General features: G+C 46.5%; 1 protein-coding gene across 4 annotated transcripts in view; it reads right to left on the bottom strand.

Moving 5' to 3' along the window:
- The window catches only part of LOC140426656 (centrosome-associated protein 350-like), a 319,223-nt gene that overhangs the window by 30,726 nt on the left and 261,277 nt on the right, over positions 1 to 27,220 (bottom strand). For all 4 annotated transcript variants that reach the window (XM_072511741.1, XM_072511743.1, XM_072511742.1 and 1 more), the window contains 6 exons: positions 14,457 to 14,653; positions 12,976 to 13,184; positions 7,995 to 8,142; positions 3,747 to 3,907; positions 2,414 to 2,553; positions 132 to 211 (listed from right to left, as the gene is read on the bottom strand). In XM_072511741.1, the coding sequence (XP_072367842.1) occupies positions 132 to 211; positions 2,414 to 2,553; positions 3,747 to 3,907; positions 7,995 to 8,142; positions 12,976 to 13,184; positions 14,457 to 14,653 (935 nt within the window). The remainder of the gene's footprint in view (positions 1 to 131; positions 212 to 2,413; positions 2,554 to 3,746; positions 3,908 to 7,994; positions 8,143 to 12,975; positions 13,185 to 14,456; positions 14,654 to 27,220) is intronic.

Raw genomic sequence — 27,220 nt, 5'->3', positions numbered from 1 at the left:
AACACATTAAAATGAAAGCAAATAGTTTATAGAACCTCTCAATCCTACATTAATTTAAGCTTATCATGGCTATTTTAAAGACACAGCCCTTGGGTGTCCAAATCTATCAGTTTGTGGTGTGATGTACATACCCTGGTTGGCAATGGAGCCCAGTGATGCTCTGGATGTTTCACCCTCAGTGAGGGATTTCCAACTCTTTGCAGAGTCAGACCTGAAAAACAGAAAACAACTTCTAAACGTAGAGCTCAGCAGCGAAACGTCGGTGGGGTATAAACAACTTAGTATTCGGTGATGGATAAATCCAGTCACATTGTTGCACAAAGAGGCAGTCTCCATACTGAGTAGCATTTGCTCAACTCTGCCTAACCTTCAGGAGAGACTGCAGTAGATACAACATTGATCTCCCAGTCAGAATCCCGAGACTGTTCTGACATTATTTCCCAGCAAGCTTTTGTGACTGGCTTTCCATCTTATAACCAGTAGTCATTTGCAGCACAGAAGGAGCCCGTATGGCCCATCGAGTCAATATCAGTTCTTCATGGAGTTAAACAGATGTCTCTAAGTAATCACATTTTTAATTCCAAGAAAAGATTTCTGCACTGCTGTCTGCAAGAGTTATAACAATGAAACAGCAATCAAGAGTGTAAAACAATTCCCACTCTGATGCATAATAGAGCTGAATAAAAATAAATCAGGATCTGATGGTTCATTAGTGCCATACACAAAATACTATAGAAACCTACCATTTTCCAGTTAGAAAAAGTCACAATTTTAATTTTCCCACACACATTTCTCTCCATGCACTAGTTTTCTTTTAAGGGCATTAAATTAAAATGCCACTCAGTTGAAAGGTCCAGTCCACTAAAACCAGCAGCTTACAAAGTTTCAATTAAATTACTCTCTGCTACCAACACCTAAAAGAGAAGGTACTGCAGCACTTGGAATAAACTAATTGAAGGTGGTATTGGACTTGGTGCATATTGTGTGGAAGCAATGGGGAGAACAAAGTTGAACTTTTGCTTACTCCTTCCCTCATCAAACTTGGCTCGATCAAGATGAGACCAGAAAGTGGCAACATGGAATGTGGGCTCTTTTGACACTGGAAGTGGCCACAGAGTAGTACTCACTACATACTTAATTGGGCCCCCAGGCTGGAGCAACCAGCTCTTCAGACAATACCTGTCAGGTGGAGGCAGGGACGAGGGAGGCAGAAAAAAAAATCAAGACTCAAGTATAAAAGAGTGTTAAATATGAATGGCGAAAAGAATCATTGTCCATTTCAATGTGTGCAAAATTACAACATGGGGGCTAAATCGCTGGCTTTGAAAACAGACCAAGGCAGGCCAGCAGCATATTTCAATTCCCGTAACAGCCTCCCCGAACAGGCGCCGGAATGTGGCGACTAAGGGCTTTTCACAGTAACTTCATTTTTGAATTCTGCTTGTGACAATAAGCGATTTTCATTTCATTTTCAGGAGTAAACAAATGGCAGTTTAAAATCCAAAAAATACTCACGACTTTGTAGAAATCCTGCAACCCCAGGCAGGCAAATATAAAATCTCACCCAATTAACTTGCTCAGGTAACGTATGAACATATAACATTCTCCATCGATCACTTACTTGGTTAAAACAATGGAATAATGGTCTTCTTTTCTCACATACTTCACTTACATAGACCAGTCTCACAACAAATGCACTCAGATTATTTTTGTAAAGACACTAAACCCCAATGAAACATTTAATAACCTGAGGTTATAACCATCACAGAAGGTTGAACAGGGCGGAGGTCTTTTCGCTAGAAAAGAGAAGGCCGAGGGATGGCCTGACACAAGACTTTATGATATGAAGGTGTTAGAATCACGTAAAGATAGAGATGTTTCCACTTGTAAGGGAGACCTGAATGAGAGGCCATAAATGCAAGAAAGGCATTAATTATTCCAATAGGGAATTCAGGAGACATTTTTTTACTCTGTGCAAGCTGAGAGAATATGAAGCTTGCGACTACAGGAGTACTTAAGTTGAGTGATATAGATCAGTTTAAGATGAAGCTAGACAAGCACTGATGGAGAAAGAAACAGATAGATGCAGTGATAAGACCATCAGATTTAGGAGCATAAGTAGGCCCATGGCGTCTGCCTTATCCTCATAACTCTAGGGCAAGATGAAATATGGAACATAAATACCTGCATTGGCCTGTTGGTCAAATGCTTGGTTCTTTGCTGTAAAGTTTGTGTAAGTGTACTGCTCCTCTCAACTATTGCTTCTAAGTAACTAAGAACCCTTCACCCACCAACTAAAACAAGAGCCCACATGGATAAGGTCATCATTACTATTATATTTATCATATAAAAGAGCAATATAACAGACGTTCTTTCAGAAGTTTATACAATTAACATCTAACACTGACAGTACCTTTGCAGAGAAGGTGGTTTAATCTTGGGCTTCTCGGCAGCAGTTGAGTAGAGGGTTTTGATCTGTGGTTTGGTTGAACTGGCCACATCAAGGTCTTTACTTAGTTCAGCCTGGGTCTTCTTAATAAATTCATCGTAGGACTGGTAGTGAAGGAGACAGAGAGAGAGAGTGAAACCCAAACACTCGGATTTAAAGAATCACAGTCCATCTCATTTTTCCAACTGAAAAAGACAAATTGCAAAACTATCTCTGAACCAATAAACAGTTTTACATGCAACCTTTGATCTATATTGCGTACAGTTCTGGTCACCGCATTATAGGAAGGACGTGGAGGCTTTGGAGCGGGTGCAGAGGAGATTTACCAGGATGTTGGCTGGTATGGAGGGAAAATCTTATGAGGAAAGGCTGATGGACTTGAGGTTGTTTTCGTTGGACAGAAGAAGGTTAAGAGGAGACTTAATAGAGGCATACAAAATGATCAGGGGGTTGGATAGGGTGGACAGTGAGAGCCTTCTCCCGCGGATGGAAATGGCTGGCACGAGGGGACATAACTTTAAACTGAGGGGTAATAGATATAGGACAGAGGTCAGAGGTAGGTTCTTTACGCAAAGAGTAGTGAGGCCGTGGAATGCCCTACCTGCTACAGTAGTGAACTCGCCAACATTGAGGGCATTTAAAAGTTTATTGGATAAACATATGGATGATAATGGCATAGTGTAGGTTAGATGGCTTTTGTTTCGGTGCAACATAGTGGGCCGAAGGGCCTGTACTGTGCTGTATTGTTCTATGTTCTATGTTCTAACCTGCCACTGGGTCAACGAAGTGAAGTAACTAAAAAGATAAACTACAAAGGAGAACAATAAACCTAGTTGGTTAAATGTCATAAGAAGTTTGTTAATTGAGGAACCCCCCCACATCACCTCCTAAGCACTTACATACTCAATTACAACATTACAACAACCTGTACTTATCCAGCATAATGAAGCAAAAAGCCTCAGGTTGCTTCACCACTTAAGCTGGGCATACAGCATAGTAGAGGCTACCTAAATGGCAGTGAAGCATGTAGGCTTTCAGGAAGCTCCTGAAAGTAGGATGAGATGGGAAAATACAGAGGGATTTCGGAAAGGGGTTTGAATGAACATTAGGTGCTATATGAAAGCTTAGTTATTAATGGTGGAGCAGAGATAAAAGTCAAACCTGCATTTACATGGCAACTTGCTTAAAATCTGTGGTACACGCTCAACTGCAGCTTCTGCAGTGACTGATGCTCTAATACCCCAGCTGTAAACTGGCTGGATAGCGTAGGATTAAGTCCCTTCCCCAAACATCTCACCTCTAGTTGTTTGATGAGGCTAGCCTCCTGTGCTTTCAATCTCTCCTTTTGACGTTTCTTCTGCTCTTTCTTCAGCTTGTCCACAATGGACTTGCGCTTCCGGAGCTCATCCTTCAGTGCACGGATCCTGCTCTCAATATCACTCTGGTCTGATGTTGTTTCTGTAAAGGATTCACTCAGATGAAGATTTTTTCAGGTTTCATCGCAACCAACTCATTTATCAACAGTACACAAAACCAAATGTGGGAAAAGGAAGGAATCCACTTTGAAACTTTTCGTTCTAGGTCCATAATGTTTAAAAATAGATTTTAATGCTTGCTCAGATAAGAAGTTAACAAACAGCATTTGCACACTAACATTAGCTGATAGAGATGAAAATAAATCAGTAAAACTATAGATTCACTCAGCACAATCTCTTCCATGAGGGTAACCAAACGTACGATGCTACAATATTCGCTTATCTGACAGCGGCACTGTACACACCGACAGATCACATAGTGGCACTGTGCACACCGACTGATCTGACAGCGGCACTGTGCGCACCGACTGATCTGACAGCGGCACTGTGCGCACCGACTGATCTGACAGCGGCACTGTGCGCACCGACTGATCTGACAGCGGCACTGTGCGCACCGACTGATCTGACAGCGGCACTGTGCTCACCGACTGATCCGACAGCGGCACTGTGCACACCGACTGATCTGACAGCGGCACTGTGCACACCGACTGATCTGACAGCGGCACTGTGCACACCGACTGATCTGACAGCGGCACGGTGCACACCGACTGATCTGACAGCGGCACGGTGCACACCGACTGATCTGACAGCGGCACTGTGCACACCGACTGATCTGACAGCGGCACGGTGCACACCGACTGATCTGACAGCGGCACGGTGCACACCGACTGATCTGACAGCGGCACGGTGCACACCGACTGATCTGACAGCGGCACTGTGCACACCGACTGATCTGACAGCGGCACTGTGCACACCGACTGATCTGACAGCGGCACGGTGCACACCGACTGATCTGACAGCGGCACGGTGCACACCGACTGATCTGACAGCGGCACTGTGCGCACCGACTGATCTGACAGCGGCACTGTGCGCACCGACTGATCTGACAGCGGCACTGTGCACACCGACTGATCTGACAGCGGCACTGTGCACACCGACTGATCTGACAGCGGCACTGTGCACACCGACTGATCTGACAGCGGCACTGTGCACACCGACTGATCTGACAGCGGCACTGTGCACACCGACTGATCTGACAGCGGCACTGTGCACACCGACTGATCTGACAGCGGCACTGTGCACACCGACTGATCTGACAGCGGCACTGTGCACACCGACTGATCTGACAGCGGCACTGTGCACACCGACTGATCTGACAGCGGCACTGTGCACACCGACTGATCTGACAGCGGCACTGTGCACACCAACTGATCTGACAGCGTCACTGTACACTTATTTAAATAGTTCATTTAAAATTAAGGGGCAATTTTGCATAGCCAATTCACCTAACCAGCACATCTTTGGAATGTGGGGATGAAACCCACGCAGACACGGGGAGAATGTGCAAACTCCACACAGACAGTGACCTGGGGCCAGGATTGAACCAGGATCCTTGGCGCTGTGAGGCAGCAGTGCTAACCACTGTGCTACCGACCCCACCCCGTGCCGCTGCACATAGGCGCAAGACACAGTCGCACTGTACACACGGGCCAGACAGTGGCACTGTACGCACTGACCAGACATTTGCACGGTACGCACTGACCAGACAGTCGCATTATACTCACTGACCAATCAGGCAGTCGCACTGTACACACTTACCAGACAGTCACACTCGCACTGTACACACTCACACTCGCACTGTACACACTTACCAGACACAGTCACACTCGCACTGTACACACTTACCAGACACAGTCGCACTGTACACACTTACCAGACAGTCGCACTGTACACACTTACCAGACAGTCGCACTGTACATACCTACCAGACAGTCGCACTGAACACACTTACCAGACAGTCGCTCTGTACACACTTACCAGACAGTTGCACTGTACACACTTAGCAGACAGTCGCACTGTACACACTTAGCAGACAGTCGCACTGTACACACTGACCAGACACAGTCGCACTGTGCACACTGACCAGACAGTCGCACTGTGCACACTGACCAGACAGTCGCACTGTGCACACTGACCAGACAGTCGCACTGTACACACTTACCAGACAGTCGCACTGTACACACTGACCAGACACAGTCGCACTGTACACACTGACCAGACACAGTCGCACTGTACACACTTACCAGACACAGTCACACTCTGCACACTGACCAGACACAGTCGCACTATACACACTGACCAGAGTCGCACTGTGCACACTGACCAGACAGTCGCACTGTGCACACTGACCAGACACAGTCGCACTGTGCACACTGACCAGACACAGTCACACTGTACACACTGACCAGACAGTCACACTGTACACAGACCAGTCGCACTGAACACACCGACCAGACACAGTCACACTGTACACACCGACCAGACACAGTTGCACTGTACACACCAACCAGACACAGTCACACTATACACACTGACCAATCAGACAGTTGCACACTGACCAATCAGACACAGTCACAGTGTGCACACTGACTAATCAGACACAGTTGCACTGAACAATCAGACAGTCCTGCTGTAATAGTGAGCATGTTGTGCACTGGTTATATAGAGAACAACATTGAGCAAAAAGGTGGCACAATTAGGAGCTGGTGATTATAAAGCTTTGCCAAAGAGACGTGTTTGATGGTGTGTGGTCAGGGAGAGGAGAGTGTTTGGATTGTTGAGAGGGAATTACAGAATGTGGGTTCTATACTTCGGAAACATGACTGACTGTGAATGGTGCTGTGACAATAGGGGGGGGGGGGGGGGCGGGGGGGGAGGAGATGCACATGAGGCCAGAGGCAGTGGAATTTAGAGAAATGATTGACTGTGAATGGCTTTGTGACAATGGGGGGGTAGAATGTACATGAGGCCAGAGGCAGTGGATTGGAGAGCACGAGGGTGGGAAATGTTGTTGAACTAGATTAAGTTATATCGAGAAGCAGAGATTCATCATGAAGGATTTCAAGAATTCGTAATTTAAATTGTGTAACCAGAGAAAGTTAACAAATTTAAACCACTGCAACAGTCTAATGATTTTCATACTCAGTGCTGTTCAACTTTGGATGAGCTGAAGTTTGTGGAGTAAGGGAATGTCAGTCTGACCAAAATACAACCGGATTGGTCGAGTCAGAGGCTAACAGAGCTGTGCATGAGGGTTTCAGCTGCAGATCGACTGATGCAGGAATAGAGATAAGCAACGTTAGAAAGAGGGGTTGGAGTCTGGAAGCTTTGTTTGGGGTTGAACATGTCGCCGAGTTGTGAACAGCCTGGTTCCTCTCGACACAGTGACTGGGAAGGTAGATACACAGCAAAACGTATTTGGTTTTTACTTCCAGTTCTGTGTTATTTCTATGCCAAGCCTTTTAGTGGCATGAAATTCTTTGCAAAAAGATGCTGGTATCCTTCCTTCATCTTAGACATACATGCAACTCGACCAGTAAATCACAGGAGTATGCTGATCAATGCAGTCAACTCTCACCCTCTCACTCGATAGATTCGCAGAGGGAAGTGGAATAATCCGATATTAACAAACCACCTCCCATATCTACGCTGACTTACCCTGGGCTGTCTGCTCCGATTATATTCAGGGTGGCGATGCAGAAAGCTGCAGTAACAAGCAAAACGAGAGGGCCATCTCTCCTGTGACAGAACCCATGTCATTCTTCCCTTTCAGCGTGGCCACATCAGCTGCTATTTTCATCTTCATATAACACAAGAGTGTCCCCCACCCCTCCCCTCCCCTGGCTGGCATTAATTCTGATTTAGGAGGTAGATCGGATAAACAGGGAGATGGAATTCAAGCCTCCTGACTTGCTCACTCTTTTCGGTGAAATAGTGGCCTTACCAGCTATTCAAGTGAATGCAAATGATTCCATGGCATTCCTTAGAGTGAAGCACCTTAGGTGGTCTAATCGACGATCATTGATCAATTAATACCGGCAAAAATTAGGTTAACCGGTGCTGTACTCGGAGCCGTTTGAATGCAGAATTCTGAGCTACTTTGCAACTCAAAAACATTGAAAACCTTGAAGAAACTCGGGTTAATCTGGTGAATATTAGGAATTTCTTACCCGACTGTGTCACAGAAACAGATTCATCAGACCAGCTGCCAGATGCTTGGCGGGTTTTCAGTGCAGGCCTGATCGGCACACTGAAGTTGGAACAGCTTTTCTGACCATCTTGCTTTGATGTACTGACAGTCACTTTCAAGGGAGGAGACTGTAAAACAGGAAAAGAAAGTCAACATTAGTTCCCTGGCTGGCATTAATTCCTATTTGGGAAGTAGATCAGATAAGCAGAGATATGGATCTCAAGCCTCCTGACATGCTCACTCTTTCTGGTGAAATCGTGGCCTTACCAGCTGTTCAAGTGAATGCGAATGATCCCATGGCATTCCTTCGAGTGAAGCACTTCTGGTCTAGCCGACAATCATTGATCAATTAATACCGGCAAAAAATAGATTAACCGACCATTTAGCTCACAGCTGCCTGTGAGATCTAACAACAACTTATGTTTCTGGCACTGTTAATGCAGTAAAATTTCCAATGGTACTTCACAGGAGGCACTGTCAAATAAAATGTTGACACACACCCACGTGTTAAACATTGAGGAAGATGGGGCAGCATGGTGGTCCAGTGGCTAGCACTGCTGCCTCTCGGCGCCGAGGTCGCAGGTTTGATACCGGCCCTGGGTCACTGTCCATGTGGAATTTGCACATTTTCCCTGTGTTCGCGTGGGTTTCGCCCCCACAACCCAAAGGTGTGCAGGGTAGGTAGATTGGCCACGCTAAAATGCCCCTTCATTGGAAAAAAAATTGAATTGGGTACTCCATAAAATAAACATTGAGGAAGATGGTGGTGGTCAACTTTTCTTTTATTCATTCATGGGACACAAGTGTTGCTGGCAAGGCCAGCATTTGTTGTCCATTATTAATTTCACTTGATGAGGTGGTGGTAAGTCGCTATTGTGTCAAAGGCTGTACACAGGTAGAGTAGCATGAGGAGTGCATGGTAATCAGGGTCACAGTCACACACAATGGAGTTTAGGACTTTGATCCCTACCTATACTGTGGTAGGGATGAAAACCTCAGTGGTAGTATCCAAACATGGAGCTGCGGGAAAGATGGGTATCGAATTTGGAACAATAACACGTTCCAAGGAATCTGGAGAGGAAAGGGACAGTGGAGATAGGGCAGCAGCTTACCAGGACAGGTGGATCAAGTCTAGGGAAGGAGGTTTTTTGAGGAAAGTGGAGATGAGATGGGATTTGACATGGTCAAGTGTTGTGGAAAGTCACGTGGAAGGTCACAGAAGGACGCGAGATTGGAAAGGGGGTGTAAATAAAAAAGGGGGAGACGAAAGTGATCAGAGATGACCATATCTGTCACTGGCATGATGGGAGAAGACACATCGATTTATGTAAATACCACATAGAGGTGTTTCCTAATTTAATCCCCGGAAGGTCTGGTTCTAAATTTTAGACCACGATCCCTGGTCTAACCAAACAGTCTATCCATCTGCACTATATGGTCCCAGACACACTGTGAGCCCAAAGGTTATGACTTCTTTGTATTTAAGTGTCTTTCAATCCCTCAAGTCTATACAAGCTACTTTTTACTGGAGGCAGACAAGTGACTGTAATTTCTGATTCTCTGCCTCTGTCAAACACTGCAGTGAGGCATTGGAAGCCAGTGCTGTAACAGAGAACTTGTATTTCTAGGAAATCTTTCATGTCTTCAGCTCATCTCAAATACTTGTCATCCAATGAATTAATTTTAACGTGCTTACAAAAGCTGTAGCCATTTGCTGCTCATATTCACGGTCAACCCCTTAACTTTGCCATGAGGGTCTCGTACTCCACCATAAGCACCCTCATGGCAAAGTTAAGGGGTTGACCGTGAATATGAGCAGCAAGCGACTACAGCTTTTGTATGCACTTTAAAATTAATTCATTTCACACAATGAGTGATTATGGTCTGGAATGGGCTGCCTGACAGCGTGGTGGAGGCACGTTTACTCAAATGATTCAAAAGGGAATTAGACTGTTATCATAAAATGAAGACTGTGCAGAGTTAAGGGACAATGGCACAAAGGACTCATTTGGAGACCTGGAGCAGGCACAAGGGGGCAAATCATCTCCTTCAGCTTGTGAGCTGCAACAGTTCTGAGATTCCATCAGTATTTACCCAAGCAAAAAGTCATCACATTACACTATCATATTGTGATTTGTGGGATCTTTGTGCTCAAATTGGCTGCCATGGTTCCTGCCATGTTTCCTACATTACAAGAGTGACTACACTTCAAAAGTTCTTAATTGGCTGTAAAGTGTTTTTGGGATGACCTCAGGTCACCGAAAGGCACTATATAAATGTAAATCTGTCTTTTCTTTTATTTACCCACTCTGTTCCCATAATTTGCATCCCCAATTCCTTTATCCTTCGATCCAATCCAATCCCAATTGTCACTACCACAAATCCGGACAGCAATTCCTTCACCTAATCTGTAGGCCAGATCAGGTAAGGACGTCAGATTTCAACAAACAAAGAACAAAGAACAAAAAAATGTACAGCACAGGAACAGGCCCTTCGGCCCTCCAAGCCCGTGCCGACCATGCTGCCCGACTAAACTACAATCTTCTACACTTCCTGGGTCCGTATCCTTCTATTCCCATCCTATTCATATATTTGTCAAGATGCCCCTTAAATGTCCCTATCGTCCCTGCTTCCACTACCTCCTCCGGTAGCGAGTTCCAGGCACCCACTACCCTCTGCGTAAAAAACTTGCCTCGTACATCTACTCTAAACCTTGCCCCTCTCACCTTAAACCTATGCCCCCTAGTAATTGACCCCTCTACCCTGGGGAAAAGCATCTGACTATCCACTCTGTCTATGCCCCTCATAATTTTGTATACCTCTATCAGGTCTCCCCTCAACCTCCTTCGTTCCAGTGAGAACAAACCGAGTTTATTCAATCGCTCCTCATAGCTTATGCCCTCCATACCAGGCAACATTCTGGTAAATCTCTTCTGCACCCTCTCTAAAGCCTCCACATCCTTCTGGTAGTGTGGCGACCAGAATTGAACACGATACTCCAAGTGTGGCCTAACTAAGGTTCTATACAGCTGCAACATGACTTGCCAATTCTTATACTCAATGCCCCGGCCAATGAAGGCAAGCATGCCGTATGCCTTCTTGACTACCTTCTCCACCTGTGTTGCCCCTTTCAATGACCTGTGGACCTGTACTCTTAGATCTCTTTGACTTTCAATACTCTTGAGGGTTCTACCATTCACTGTATATCATTCCCCTAGGGATATTAATGAACCAGAAGGTTTTTTTTAAATGGCAATCGATGGTGGCTTCATAATAGTTTCATGATAATCACCATGATTTCATGGTAACCATTACTGAGATTAATGCATTAGTCTGGGACTTTGGATTACACATCCATTGACATTGCCACTATGTTACCGTCTCCGCCAAGTGTTTCTAAATTGTACAGCCCAAGACTGTATACATCACTCTGAAATCTTTAGGTTAAATAGTCTTGTATCTTCTAACTTGAATATTCTATACCTCCTAAGATTGGCTTTGAAGTAGTTACAGATCAGATTGTCCAGAATGATGCCAGTGTTTAAAGAATTAAAATGTGTGAACAGGTTGCATAAACCTGGTTTATAGTCCTTTGAGTTTAGAAGGTTCTTGGGTATTTCAATCAAGGTATCTGAAATGATAAAAGATATTATACAGGGTAGATGCGGATAAACTATTTCCTCTTTTGGGAGACTCCAGAAGGAAGCACAATTTCAAAATTAGAGTTAGGCCATTCAGGAGTAAAATTAGAAATCACTTCTTCACAAAAAAGCTACAGAATTCTGCAACCCTCTCTCCAAAAACCTAGGAATGCTCTGGCGTTGGTAGTTGGGCAGTTGGATGGGTAAGAAAGGCAACATAGAGTAGGTGTTATGGGAGTTTTCCAGCGTGCTTGGGACATTTGTAACTACAAGATTAGCAGTTTTGATAATCTCAAGTTTACAAATAGAATGTGGGAAGTCATCCAGGAGTATTAATTGTATATTAATTTTATTTAATAGCATGCAGTATGCTGCACATTAACCAGGTGTTCCCTTATCCCTTGTAAAGACAAAACTATATCTGTGGTTGTGGGATTAAGAGGTGTATGTTTGCACTGTATAATTCTGTAAATAAATATAAAATGGAGTAAAGATTAGCTCCAGCACTATCCTTCACCTGCTAGCTTTCTGAAGTAGGAATGTGTTACAATTGTCAAGTCTGGAGGTAACAAAAGCATGAATGAGAGTTTCAGCAAAAGAGATGGGGCAGAGACGGTGATGTTATCGACCTGAAAATAGGCGTTCTTACCAGATATGCAGCAACGTAGTTACTTTTTGAAGATTCTTAAGATTTTCCCTACTGCAGATGTTGAGTGGGAATTAGCCAGAGAATACTGGCCATTTTATAGTCGTTTGGTACATACACCATGCTAGTCTTCCTGCCACTTTCTCTTCCAACTCCCTCAGGATCCAAGAATGCATCTTGTCAAGAGCTAGCAAAAAACGTTTTACATTTTCCTTCCTGAAGGCACCCAGTTTTGTCAGGGTGGAACTGCATAAGGGCTTGTCCCTGGTACCTAATCCAGTCGTGATCTTAGATGGTAGGCCTTAGGGCAGGTGTGCACACACACGCACACACCCGAGCAGGAATACCAAAATAGCAATCAAGAGCGGAAATCTAGGTCAAATTCCTTTCACTGTTGATTCTTTTTAAGATGAGGAGATGCCGGCGCGACTCCTGACGGCTTGAGCATACATGTCGAGTCTAGGGCAGCGGCCTTTCGGAGGGGTCCAATTTGACTCTTTCCTTTTCGATTGCCTTTTTAACGCAGAGGTAGCTATGATCCACTAACTTGGAAGTGACTATGAGTCATGAGCTTCCTATTCTAATTGGCCTCATGCAACCTTGAGCAGTGCCTTTACCCACTAGATCATTTGGAAACCTTTTTTTTTAAAAAAACACATGAAATATTTTTTAACCTGTTTGCTGTGTGTTGCCACAGATTCAAAATCCTGGGAATAACCATCATCAGTGAAAACACTATGGTCAGGACTGGTAGACATCTGAAGGACTACTGATGCTGATTCTACAGTCTGTGCAGGTGGACTTCCAACCTCCTCCGGAATAGAACTGTCACTGTGGGGCTGGGAACAAGATGGTGCAGGGCATTCTTCCTCGCTGGCTGTGTCTAGAGAGAAGAACACTAGTTAGAATACTTGTCGTGCAGTGGATTAACATCAGTCTTTAGAGTGGAAATGCACCATTCAGTAAGACCAGCTTTCAGCTCCACCCTCCTTTCGAAGTATTCTGCATTTCAGAAGCATGTAGGAGTGACACAAGGGGAGGTTAGGAACTGTTGCCCAGACCAAGCTGAATGTGCGCATTCACTGAAATCACCTTGCGTTAATTCAGGTCCCATTAGATAACCCCGTTAACAGACAAAACAGTCCATCACACGAACCTGCTTCCCATCCATTGACTCCACCTACACCTCCCGCTGCCTGGGGAAAGTGGCAGCATAAACAAAGACCCCTCCCACCCGGCTTACTCACTCTTCCAACTTCTCCCATCGGGCAGGAGATACAAAAGTCTGAGAACATGCACGAACAGACTCAAAAACAGCTTCTTCCCTCCTATCACCAGACTCCTAAACGACCCTTTTATGGACTGACCTCATTAACACTACACCCCTGTATGCTTCACCGGTACCGGTGTTATGTAGTTACATTGTGTACCTTGTGTTGCCCTATTATATATTTTCTTTTATTTCCTCTTCTTTTAATGTACTTAATGATCTGTTGAGTTGCTTGCAGAAAAATACTTTTCACTGTACCTTGGTACACATGACAATAATCCAAATCCAAAACACTCCACCATTACAACATGATTGCAGTCTGATGTTGTTGCTAATGAGAACAATCAGATGATGAATTATCAATATTGCACAAGAAAGTGTGATTTTTCCACTCATGTTAATGTTAGCCATGTGAGCCTTACAAAAACATTGTCCAAAGTCACACTCTGATTACAACTTCTGCTGCTTCCCGACTCTGCAACTAACGTCCACCAAGAGACAGCAAAGGAGGAAAAATCTTCAATTACAGCCTCCCTCAAGAGGCTGAGTGAGAAACTGCACTATGATGTGGTGCCAAGACACAGAATAGGAAGGTCCTGGTTCCAATACCTGGGCTGGGTTATCATATCACTGCTGATGCTATGTAAATCAGATTTCCTAAATTAAAGAGACAAACAAATCTAGGTTTACACCCTTGCTTCATATCCTGTAATCCAGACTGACAAGATTGTATATCAGCCTCAAACATGCCATCACAGTCAAAGAGCTCAACTTTGCAACTTAGTACCAGCCCGCACAACAGCACACATACTAATGCCTTGAAGGGCGATAAATATTGGAAAAATAAGAAAACAAATGGAATCAGAGACAGAATCCAACATTTACCTTTAGATCCGGGGCTTCTTTCGCTAGCCTCTCTCTTTGCCACTTTTTGTTTGAGCTCCTTGTCCCAAGCAGCCAGGGCCTGCTTTTCCATTCGTCGGATCTCAGCTTCCTCAGCATCGAGCCGCCGTTTCCATTCGAGCAGCTCCTCTGCATATCGTCGCCGATGCATCAGTTTCTGCTCCCGCTTGGTAAGAAACCTGATGGACGTGCAAGCAAGGGTGGAGGAAGAGAGAGAGAGAGAGAGTCAGCAAACCGCCAATATTTATTTGTGCTATCAGACATTAATCTTGTACCTCAAAATATGTAATTCTTACAATTTAAACTCAGAACTCTGTTTGGGTTAGAATCTCCTCCTTGCACAATTCAGATGTCCAACAATATTGCAGCACTGCTACCACTACTGCATGTAAATAGGCCAAGTACAGTTAATCAATGCCTTTGACAGGATTTTCTCTGCAAGTTTGGTGTTGCAGTGATACTTGTAAAAACTGGCAGCTTCAAACACTGCACAGCATCACGCTGCAATGTTTTTTTAAATAAACCCTCCAGGCTTACAAGGAGTTCCCCAACCATTGCAATCTGGTAACTTGGCCCAGCCCAGGGATCGTAACTGGGATCTTCCTGGACTGTGAGCGCCTTGGAACCAAGCAAACATGACTCCAATGGCATACTACTGAAAATTTACTAAGAGGTTTGCCATGATAAGATGGATATTAGTGCCTTTCTACGTTTAGACCCCTTCGATTGACAGTATAATTCTTTGAAAAGTAGACAGAATTAGGCTTTCTTAACCTGGGGGATTATTAACCTATATTGTGACAGAGTTGCAGTCTCTCTCCCTCAACCAAATCAGTAGGATCTTTGTTGCGTTTCATTTACAAAACAGAGAAAATGAAACCAATCCGGATGTGTTGTGAAGATGAGCAGAGTTTTCACACTTCGGTTACTCCAGGCCACCTCTGTTTAAAACAAGCTCGCCATTCCAAACGTAGCTGATGTACTTCTGGAATGATGCCCTCCCACCAAGAACTAGGTACTCCGGCACAACATCCTGCAGTGTTTCATACAAACCTCTTGGGTCAAAAAAATGATGGTGCTTCACAAAATCAAAGACCTGTAAAATACTGGTAACCTCACTCACAATTGTTAACGGTTCAAATAGCCAAAGGTTGGCCAATTGTCACACTGTCCATTCAATGGCTGACTTCGCATAGCCTCAGATTTAAGAATCTCCTTGAACTGCTTATAAAATCACCATGATGTGGAGATGCCGGCGTTGGACTGGGGTGAGCACAGTAAGATGTCTTATACACCGGGTTAAAGTCCAACAGGTTGGTTTCAAATCACTAGCTTTCGGAGCACTACTCCTTCCTCAGGCATCTGAGGAAGGAGCAGTGCTCCGAAAGCTAGTGATTTGAAACAAACCTGTTGGACTTTAACCTGGTGTTGTAAAACTTCTTACCATAAAATCACCACTTGACATGGCCTCAGATTTAAGGATCTCCTTGAACTGCTTATAAAATCACATGTTAGAGTAAGACAATAAGAGACTTCCGGTTGCGGCGATGCAGAGCTAAGCCGCACATTTCGGCAGCTCCCGCTAGAACGGACTTTTGGGCTCTCCGGAGGAGCCCCAACGGAACTTTTTCGATCGAATCCCATGTGGGAAGGTGAAGTAAGGTCCCCCTTTCCATTGTGTATGGAGGGGACTAGAGGTGGAGGGACAAAAAAAGCTTTGGAGCAGCGGCAGAAACGAGGGGGAGAAAACAAGATGGCGGAGTGCGGAGACCGAGCAGCATGGGGGCCGGACCAACAGGAGTTCCTCAGGCGCTGCGTGGAGGAGCTTAAAAAGGAGGTGCTGGCGCCAATGCTGTTGGCGATCGAGGGGCTGAAGGCGACCCAGAAGGACCAGGCGGTAGAGCTCTGAGAGGTGAAGGAAAGAAAACAATGAGAACGAGGACGAGATCTTGGGCCTGGCGGTGAAGATGGAGGCTTACGAGGCGCTGCACAAGCGTTAGGCCGAGAGATTTGAAGTCCTGGAGAACAGGTCGCGGAGGAAGAACCTCCGGATTCTAGGTCTCCCCGAAGGAGTGGAGGGGGCTGATACTGGGGCGTATGTGAGCATGATGCTCCATTCGCTGATGGGTGCGGAGGCCTCTCCGAGCCTCCTGGAGCTAGAAGGGGCTCACCGGGTCCTGACGAGGAGACCCAAGGCTGGCGAGCCGCCAAGGGCGATATTGGCGAGGTGCCATTGTTTCGCGGACAGAGAGAGTGTTCTGAGATGGGCCAAGAAAGAGCGGAGCAGTAGATGGGAGAATGCGGTGATCCGTGTTTATCAGGACTGGAGCGTGGAGGTGGCAGAAAGGAGAGCTGGCTTCAATCGGGCCAAGGCGGTGCTGCATAAAAAAAGGGTGAGATTCGGAATGCTGCAGCCAGCGCGACTGTGGTCACGTACCAGGACCGACACCACTATTTCGAAACGGCAGAAGAGGCTTGGACCTTTATCCAAACGGAAAAATTGGACTCGAACTGAGGAGCTGTGGTAGTGGGGGAGATGTTGACTGTATACAGGGTTGTAAATATGGGGACAGAATGTTTCACGGGTGGGACGATGAATGGGGATGGGGGAAAGAATTTTTGATGGGGGGGGGGGGGGGGGGACAGTGAGGAATGTGGGCGTCGGTACTGGAGGGAGGTGAGACTCGGGGATGGGGGAATTAGGATAAGGCCGCAACAGGAGCTGCGCCACAGGGGGCGGGGCTGGCTTGGGAAAGCGCGGGCTTTTTTTCGCGCTAGGGAGATGGGGGGGGGGGGGAGAGCGCAAGGATGAGGAGGGATTTCCACACGGGAGGGGTCAGCAGGAGTCAGCTGACTTACGGAAGTATTATGGGGGGAGCAAAAGAGCTAGATTTGGATCTAGCGGGGAGGGGGGGGGGGGGGGGAAACACACACACAATAGGGTTGCTGCTGCAATGGCCGAGTGGGAACTGAAAATGGAAGAGGTGGTCGGGGCGGGGGTTACCCGTCAGGGGGACTGCAGGGTGCGGGAGACGCGGGCACGGGACTGGCCTAAAATAGGAGATGGCTAGTCGGCGGGGGGTAGCCCCCCAATCCGGCTGATAACGTGGAATGTGAGAGGCCTGAATGGGCCGATTAAGAGGGCCCGAGTGTTCGCGCACTTAAAAAGACTGAAGGCAGACGTGGTCATGCTTCAGGAGACACATCTGAAGGTGGCAGATCAGGTCAGGTTAAGAAAGGGATGGGTAGGACGGGTGTTCCATTCGGGGCTGGATGCGAAGAATAGAGGGGTGGCAATACTGGTGGGGAAGCGAGTGTCGTTTGAGGCCAAGAACGTAGTGGTGGATAACGGAGGCCGGTGCATGATGGTGAGTAGTAGGTTGCAGGGGACGGGGGCGGTATTGGTGAATGTATACGCCCCGAAGTGGGACGACGCTGGATTCATGAAACGTATGTTGGGGCGCATCCCGGACTTGGAGGTAGGAAGCTTGATAATGGGGGGGGGGGGGGATGACTTCAACACAGTGCTGGATCACTCCAGAAGCGGAAAGAGGCCGGCTGCGGCCAAGGTGCTCAGGAGGTTTATGGACCAGATGGGGGGAGTAGATCCGTGGAGATTTGCCAGGCCTTTGGCCAGAGAATTCTCTTTTTTCTCCCATGTACACAAGGCCTACTCCCGGATAGATTTTTTTGTTCTGGGCAGGGCATTAATCTCGAACGTAGAGGGAACGGAGTATTCGGTCATAGCCATTTCAGACCACGCCCCGCACTGGGTGGAATTAGAGCTGGGGGAGGAGAGGGACCAATGCCCTCTGTGGCGGTTGGATGTGGGACTGTTGGCAGACAAGGAAGTGTGCGGGAGTGCATCGAAAGGTATCTGGAGGCCAACGACAACGGGGGGGGGGGGGGGGGGGGGGGAGTAGTATGGGAGGCGCTGAAGGCGGTGGTCAGGGGAGAGTTAATCTCCATCAGGGCTCATAGGGAGGAGAGAGAGGGTAGGGAAAGGGAGAGGTTAGTGGGGGAGATTTTAAGAGTGCACAGGAGATATGCAGAGGCCCCTGATGAGGGACTACTCGGGGAGAGGCGAAGTCTCCAGACGGAGTTCGACCTGTTGACCACAGGGAAGGCAGAGACACAGTGGAGAAAGGCACAGGGGGCGATGTACGAATATGGGGAGAAGGCGAGCCGGATGCTGGCACATCAGCTCAGCAAGAGGATGGCAGAGAGGGAAATAGGTGGAGTCAAGGATGGAAGGGGAACTACGGTGCGGAGTGTGGTGAAAGTGAATGAGGCATTCAAGGCCTTCTACGAGGAGCTGTATAGGTCCCAGCCCCCAGGGGGAAAAGAGGGGATGCAACGATTCTTGGACCAACTGAGGTTCCCGAGGGTGGAGGAGCAGGAGGTGGCTGGTTTGGGGGCGCCAATTGGGTAGAGGAGCTGGTGACAGGACTGGGGAGCATGCAGGCAGGGAAGGCCCCGGGACCGGATGGGTTCCCGGTGGAGTTCTATAGAAAGTATGTAGACCTGTTAGCCCCATTGCTGGTCAGGACTTTCAATGGGGCAAGGGAGGGGGGAACTCTGCCCCCGACAATGTCGGAGGCGACAATCTCTTTGATCCTGAAGCGGGATAAGGACCCGCTGCAATGTGGGTCGTGTAGGCCTATCTCGCACCTCAACGTAGATGCCAAGTTGCTGGAAAAAGTGTTAGCTACGAGGATTGAGGACTGTGTCCCGGGGGTGATTCACGAGGACCAGACGGGGTTTGTAAAGGGCAGGCAGCTAAATACCAATGTGCGGAGGCTGCTGAATGTGATTATGATGCCATCGGTGGAGGGAGAGGCGGAGATAGTGGCAGCCATGGACGCGGAGAAGGCCTTTGACCGGGTAGAGTGGGAGTATCTCTGGGAAGTGTTGAAGAGGTTTGGGTTCGGGGGAGGGTTTATTAGTTGGGTTGAGCTCCTGTATAAAGCCCCGGTGGCGAGTGTGGTCACGAACCTGCGGAGGCCGGAGTATTTCCGGCTGTATCGAGGGACGAGGCAGGGGTGCCCCTTGTCCCCCCTGCTGTTTGCATTGGCAATTGAACCTTTGGCCATGGCGTTAAGGGAGTCGGGGAAATGGAGGGGGGTGGTCCGAGGGGGAGAGGAGCATCGAGTATCGCTGTACGCAGACGACCTGTTGCTGTATGTGGCTGATCCAGTGGAGGGGATGGTTGAGGTCATGCAGATCCTAAGGGAGTTTGGAGACTTCTCGGGCTATAAGCTCAATGTGGGAAAGAGCGAGCTCTTTGCGGTGTATCCGGTGGATCAGGGAAGAGGGATAGACGACCTACCGCTGAGGAGGGCAGAAAGGAGCTTTCGATACTTGGGGATCCAGGTAGCTAGGAGCTGGGGGGCACTGCACAAACTTAATTTGACGCGGCTGGTGGAACAGATGGAGGACTTTAAAAGGTGGGACATGTTGCCACTCTCGCTAGCGGGTAGGCTACAGTCGGTTAAAATGGTGGTCCTCCCGAGGTTTCTTTTTGTATTCCAATGCCTCCCAATTGTGATTACCAAGGCCTTCTTTAAGAGGGTAAGCAGGTGCATTATGGGATTTTTGTGGGTGGGTAAGACCCCGAGGGTAAGGAAGGGGTTCCTGGAGCGTAGCAGAGATAGAGGGGGGCTGGCGTTGCCGAATCTGATGGCTACTATTGGGCAGCCAATGTGGCGATGATCCGTAAGTGGGTGATGGAGGGAGGGGGCTGCATGGAAGAGACTGGAGATGGCGTCCTGCAAAGGAACGAGCCTGGGGGCGCTGGTGACGGCACTGCTGCCGCCCTCGCCGACAAGGTACACCACGAATCCGGTGGTGGCGGCAACGCTGAAGATCTGGGGGCAGTGGAGACGACACAGGGGTGCGATGGGAGCCTCAGTGTGGTCCCCGATCAGAGATAACCACCGGTTTGTCCCAGGAAGGATGGACGGGGGGGTTTCAGAGCTGGCATCGGGCAGGGATTAGAAGAATGGGAGACCTGTTCATCGATGGGACGTTCGCGAGCTTAGGGGCGCTGGAGGAGAAATTTGGACTCCCCCAGGAAATGCCTTCATGTACATGCAAGTGAGGGCGTTTGTGAGGCGGCAGATGAGGGAATTCCCGCTGCTCCCGGCACAGGGGATTCAAGACAGGGTGATTTTGGGCGTATGGGTCGGAGAGGGCAAGGTGTCGGCGATATACCAGGAGATGAAAGAAGAGAGGGAGGCTCTGGTAGAGGAGCTGAAGGGTAAATGGGAAGAGGAGCTGGGGGAGGAGATTGAGGAGGATCTTTGGGCTGATGCCCTAAGTAGGGTTAATTCCTCTTCCTCGTGTGCCAGGCTTAGCCTGATACAATTTAAGGTTGTCCACAGAGCGCATATGACGGGGGCGAGGCCGAGTAGATTCTTTGGGTGGAGGACAGATGTGGGAGGTGCTCAGGAAGCCCGGCGAACCATGTCCATATGTTTTGGTCATGCCCGGCACTGGATGGGTTCTGGAGGGGAGTTGCGAGAACTATATCTAAGGTTGTGAAAGTCCAGGTCAAGCCAAGTTGAGGGCTAGCACTATTTGGAGTAGCGGACGAGCCGGGAGTGCAGGAGGCAAGAGAGGCCGGCATTCTGGCCTTTGCGTCCCTGGTAGCCCGGCGAAGGATCTTGTTAGTGTGGAAGAATGCGAAGCCCCCCCAGTGTGGAAGCCTGGATAAATGATATGGCAGTTGGAAAGGATAAAGTTTGCCTTGAGAGGGTCTGTGCAGGGGTTCTCCAGGCGGTGGCAACCGTTCCTAGACCATCTCGCGGAGCATTAGACGGAGTTCGGTCGATAGCAGCAGCAACCCGGGGGGGGGGGGGGGGCACCTGAGCAAGAAAATACAAACGATCCGGAAAACTGATGTGTACGGGAGGAATCCAATGTTCAAAGTTCTGTATCATATTGATTTGCCATGTTTATGTCTTGCTATGCGAGCTTTTTCTTCTTTTTGGTTACCTGGGGGGGGGGGGGGGGGGGGGGGGGGGGGGGTTGTTTATATGGTTGAAAATTCTGTTAAAAATTCTTAATACACACATTTAAAAAAGAAAAAAAGAGTAAGACAATAAATGTCATCATATGAATGCGAGTGCAGTGTTTGTGTGTGTGTGTGTATGAGAGTGAGAGAGGGATGGGGAGGTGCCCACCCCAGTCCAACGCCGGCACCTCCACATCAGCATTATCTTCATTGCAGGCTTCAAGAAATCACATTCCAAGAAATAATCAAATTCTTCAATTTTCCTGCACTTGCTATGAAACAAATGTTCTTCCCTACCCCTATTCAACCCAGAGTCACATGCAACGTTCCCAACTGGATCGACCAAATCTCATTTCCTCTCCATCCCCCGATAATCCAGAGTAGAGGTTCCCAACCATGTGTGTCTCACAGCTCACCTTTATACTACAAAACATTGAGGCACACCTAATTTCTCCAACTGAGCTACCCTCAAGCAAAAAAGCTTTTTATCTCTAAAACTGCCTTAAAATATATCAAGCCATGATTTAATACGATTTTCATAAGTTTTAGTTTACAATGAAAGCCTTAACGCCAGTTGCATGTCAAATACAATATTTTTTAAAAGTATACACAATTTAAACATGTTTTCAATTAAAGATTTCAAATGTTTTCAGTTGCTTTAAGTCTATATTTCTCAATGTGTAAGCTCATAAATGAAGGAAATACTGCGAGCAGCATCTTTTAATGCGACATTTGGGCCTGCGTCTGGGAGCAGAGTCTCTTGATCTGGGGAGGAACTGATGACAAGACAACTTACAGATCTTGCCCCAGATGTTTTTTTAAAAAACCTAAGCCAACTCGCGCGGATAGGTTGTGGGAAACAGTAAGAGCAATGCTATAATGTGATCTGAAACAAATGGATATTCGTGCCCCGCAAGCAACAGAAGTGTATGTGAAGACATCTCTGCAAACTTCAGTGTACAATCTATTTTGAGCTCTGTGATTTCCTCTGGTTCTTTTAATGATAATGTCTTTGATGATTCAAGTGAACTAAATGGATCACGTGCAGGGTCCAAATCTTCTATTCTCAAGATGGGGAAGTAGTATTCAAACTCGTAGTGTTGTGTGAAGATGAGGGTTGGCTTTGCCAACAGGATTTGTTGATGCCAGCTTGAACATCTCAAACAGCCCACTTGCCACTTTTTCCTGCCATAGGGCTAGTTTTGATCTGAAGCTTAAAGTTTCACTGTGGCAGTCAGAATGTTCTTGTGCTTTGCCCGACATTTTAACATTCAGCTCATTCAGATGGCTGAATATGTCTGAAAGATGCGGAAGCTTAGCACACCAAGAATCATTATGTATTAAATCTATGTGTGGCAATTCATGCAGAGCTGAAAACTCTTTCAGCACATTGGAAGAGAAGACATTTTCCCCCTCGGAAGTAACCATCGCACTTGTGTGTTCATGAGTAAACCCTTGTAACTTGACTCCCATCTCTTCCCTAAAAGTAGTCAACTAGTGTGATTTCAAAGGACATGACTTCACATAATTCACAATTTTCGCTGTTTGGCCTAATGCTGCAGTTCACTCAGAAAGCATTGTTTTGGCCACAAGGGCTTCACGGTGCAGGGTACGTGACTGACCTGGATGTCAAGATTCTGTTCTTTCACTTTAACTCATGAATCCTTTGACTTTTCCTATCATGGCAGTTGCTCAGTCATGCAGAAGCCATTTGAATTTGGTCCAGTTGAGATTGTTTTCCTCCTCATAAGCAGGTTTCTTCTCCGGTCACATGGCCAGATAATTCTTTGCAAAAGAAGAAATTCTCTTTGAGAGAATCCCCGTCACCACACCTGACACTGGCTAAGAGCTGGCAGAGTCCGCTAGCATCTGTGGAATCATCAATCTGCAGGGCAAATTGTCCACTAATTTCTCTTGGAAGCACCTATTCAATATTCGTCAATACACTGCTTGACTGTATCAGAAAGGGAAACTTTGCCGACTTCTTTGGTAGCATCAGATCCCAACATTGCTCTCACAATACTTCTGCATGCTGGTAAAATTAGGATTTCGGCAATGGCTTACAGCTTCTTCGATTTCGCTATGACCTCGGCCACCAGGTAACTCATCACCTGCACATTATCCAAAACTCACACATACTCCTTTATACATTGATTTTGCTTTATGTCTTGTTCTGTCAGGCACTTGAAGTACTGTATATCCTTGCTGGAGATCGAACAGCGTTTTTGTTTTGAAGTTGCACGTCAACATGGTACCATTGCAGCATTTGAGAGCTTCTCCCTGAAAATTAGGTATTGTGGGTCAGGGAAAGAGGCATCAAAATCCAACAGCCAAGTAGCTGTTCCTGTATTGGCTGAGTATGAACCCTCTCCTCCCCCCCCCCCCCCCCCCCCCCCCAACTGAATCAGAGCAGGACTCTCGCTTCTCTTCAAGAGCTTATCCACGGCAAACACACCACAGTGTGCAATAAACACCCTCGAGCATCAACCTGCAAGCATCATTTCAGCTCTCCAGCCATACCAAGCCAAACACTGCTCTTCTAAAGGCGTATTCTTGCCCCAACGCCATGCAGCATTGAATTGCCAACCTTCAGGGCATACGGTAGCATAGTGGTTAGCACAGTTGCTTTTCCAGGGGCCCAGGTTCGATTCCCGGCTGGGTCACTGGCTGTGCGGAGTCTACACGTTCTCCCAGTGTCTGCGTGGCTTTCCTCCGGATGCTCCGGTTTCCTCCCACAGTCCAAAGATGTGCGGGTTAGGTGGATTGGCCATGCTAAATTGTCCTTAGTGTCCAAGAAATGTTAAGTGGGGGTTACGTGGGCTTCAGTAGGGTGCTCTTTGTAAGGGTCACTGCAGACTCAATGGGCCAAATGGCCTCCTTCTGCACTGCAAATTCTGTGATTCTATGATTCAGTTGCCTTCTCGGATCTTCAAGGCTTCTTTCGGGGTCTCTTTGACAACTGGAGCACACATCACTTAAGATCTGCTCCTTGCAGCCCTTTCTCTAATTTCAGCCTGTTTCTCCTTTTCTTAACTTTATTGATTTCTGTTTCTTACCTCTTTCTTCTTCCCTTACTGGGAACTTTGTGTTTTTACTTCTCCCGGTCCTCTCTCCTGTTTTTTTGAACTCTCCGACTCCCTTGCTTCTCCCAGAGCTTTGCACCAACTTGAGTTTTTACTTTTTGCACCGATGCACAGGGTTTCATCTTTAGCTCTGTGGTCAGCATCTCCAAGTCCTGAGGAACATTGGGCCTCCTGTGAATGGGCGAAACATCTGCGCTTTGGATATTTGTTGGTCAGGACAATGTGCATGCGCTTGACCAACATAAAAAATCCAAACCATGCAGGTGCAGCCGTTTCCTGGCCAGTGTGTGCACTGGAGGCCTAATGTTCCTCGGGATTTGGAGATGCTGAGGAAGGCGACTAGATTTAGTTTATTTACCAAAACTTTGAGTTATTTGGCATTTTATTTCGCGACACACAGATGGGAACCACTGGTCTCGAGGGTGTTCAGTTGCAGTTAATCTACATTCATCTCTTGGAGTTTGTACTCTTATTAATACCATTCAGCCATTTGAGGTTACTGTATACTGTGGGATTCGGACGACTGTGGAATGATGCACCCCACTATTCACCAGCCATAACCTATATTATCTGTGGTAACATTACCATCTAGGATTTTTCCTTCAGAATTTTATTTCAGGGTTAAGATCCAGAATGGGCTAAAGCTTTCTACTCTTTTTAAAACAATTAATTAGTGCGAGTAAAACCCTTAAATTTTCTTGATTAGAAATCAAAGGTTCCTTGGTAGGCACATTCTAAGAAAGAGCACTCTTTTATACAGTTTACTAGATCCTAATAGAAGATTTTCCAGCTATTAATACTCTATGTCTAGAAGAAAGAGATGTGCAACTTATTGCACTATGCATAGTTACCACGGTAACAAATGTCTGAACATGGAATAACGCCAATGAAAGGGTTAATGAAATATGAGCTTGATAGACTACAATCTTCATCGCAAGTGCACACTATACACAGATCACGCTTGCCCCGCCCCAAAAGCATTCTGCTTTTTGAATGATTGTGGGAAGAATCTGATTATCAAATCAATATGTCAGACACAGACACTATATAATTTCTCATCTTTGATGAAGGAAGCTGTAGGGTCATTTTCCAGATTAGCTTTGTAATTTTTCACAATAAAATAGGAAAAGATATCAAGTAGCTTAAAGTACAAAAGCAAAACATCACGGGTGCTGGAAAACTGAAATAAGAACAAAAACTGTTGGAAATACTCAGCATGACAGGCAGCATCTGTGGGAAGAAAGAGTTCAAGTTGAGGTGACCATTTGAAAGCTGAAGTAAGCTGTCCTTATTTAAAGTAGGATTTGGAAGGGTGTACAATGATCCAATTGGCACAGTCTCTTGGATATCACCTATCTTTTTAGGATCATGGTCTTTTCATGGTTGAGAGGGCTTTACATGCAGATTTAAAAGAACCACATGGTAAACATGGGGAGGAGATCAGAAAGGTTGTGGGGTACAAAATTGTTTCTTTCAGTTGTCTGCATAATTTAGGGTCACTAGTGTTGCCATGGGTTTGCCAAAGTGGCTTTAAGTTACAATAATTTCCTATTGACCTAATGTATTTAGCTTACGTTCCATGTGGCTGAGATGAATCAGAAATATTTTAATTTCATGAATTGCTTCCTATTGCACTCTGATCTACAATAATTATTCTTCGTTTAACCCACAGCTTTCAGAAACTGTTGCACAGTAGCTGGCATAGATTTGTGCCAATATGTACATAGAATGGTTAGGGCAGATTACAGTCATGCTAGACATTATCCTCAGATTTCAGTGCCTCTCACTTCAGTGTGTTTCAGCATGACCCTATGTAAGGTTCCAAAATGACCTTCAACCAAGGAATGATTACCAGGGATAGATTTATTAAGTCTCCTGGACAGGAATAACAATAAAACAGCATAGGTTTTATTGTTCATTGTCGAATTAACAATTTGAGGGTAGTTTCCACCTTGGGCGTAACCTGCGATCTGACTGCAATTTTCATTAAAACGTGCTCAGGTTTCTGTTCAACTTCATCTGCATGTCACTGAATGACGATTTGACAGCATTTTAGAATGTATTTTTTGTTATCCGAGAGTAGTAACTTAATGCAGCTGGAAAATGGGGATTGATTCAAAAAAATTATAAGTAAATCTAATTTAACCTAATTGTCAATGCATTATTTGTGAGTAATCCAATGGGGATAAAAAACTGAAAATGTTTTCTTTTTAAATATACATTTACTACGTATATTGGGGTACAGTCAAGTTTCAGAGTGAAGTGGGAAAAAAATTCCAAAACATTTAAAACATGCTAATTGTTGCTCTTGATCCTCTGAGAACCAGCTTAATATTTATAGCCTCCTTAAAGGTTTGCAGGAGTACAATTAGCAGAAAGATGTAACGGTGATTAATTCGCCCTGTGGGAGTGTCAGCTTCGGCTTCAAAAGATCATAAGAGGCAGGAGAACGCGGGGACGGAGCGAGGACCGCCAGTGGCAGGGACCGACCCCCACCCCCCGACGGCGACCACGAGGCAGGCGGCGGAACAAAGGACTCCCGGCCCAGCCAGAAGCCTCTCCCTCTCTCGACCCTCCCGACCCGGCTGGTGGGTGAGTGAGGGGGGGAAAAAAAGAACTTGCCCAAAATGTTTTGAAAAATAATTTTC

Source organism: Scyliorhinus torazame, chromosome 7, assembly GCF_047496885.1.
Source record: "Scyliorhinus torazame isolate Kashiwa2021f chromosome 7, sScyTor2.1, whole genome shotgun sequence".
Classification (NCBI taxonomy): domain Eukaryota; kingdom Metazoa; phylum Chordata; class Chondrichthyes; order Carcharhiniformes; family Scyliorhinidae; genus Scyliorhinus; species Scyliorhinus torazame.
The sequence above is the reverse complement of the archived record's forward strand: the minus strand, read 5'-3'. Positions and strand labels throughout refer to the sequence as shown.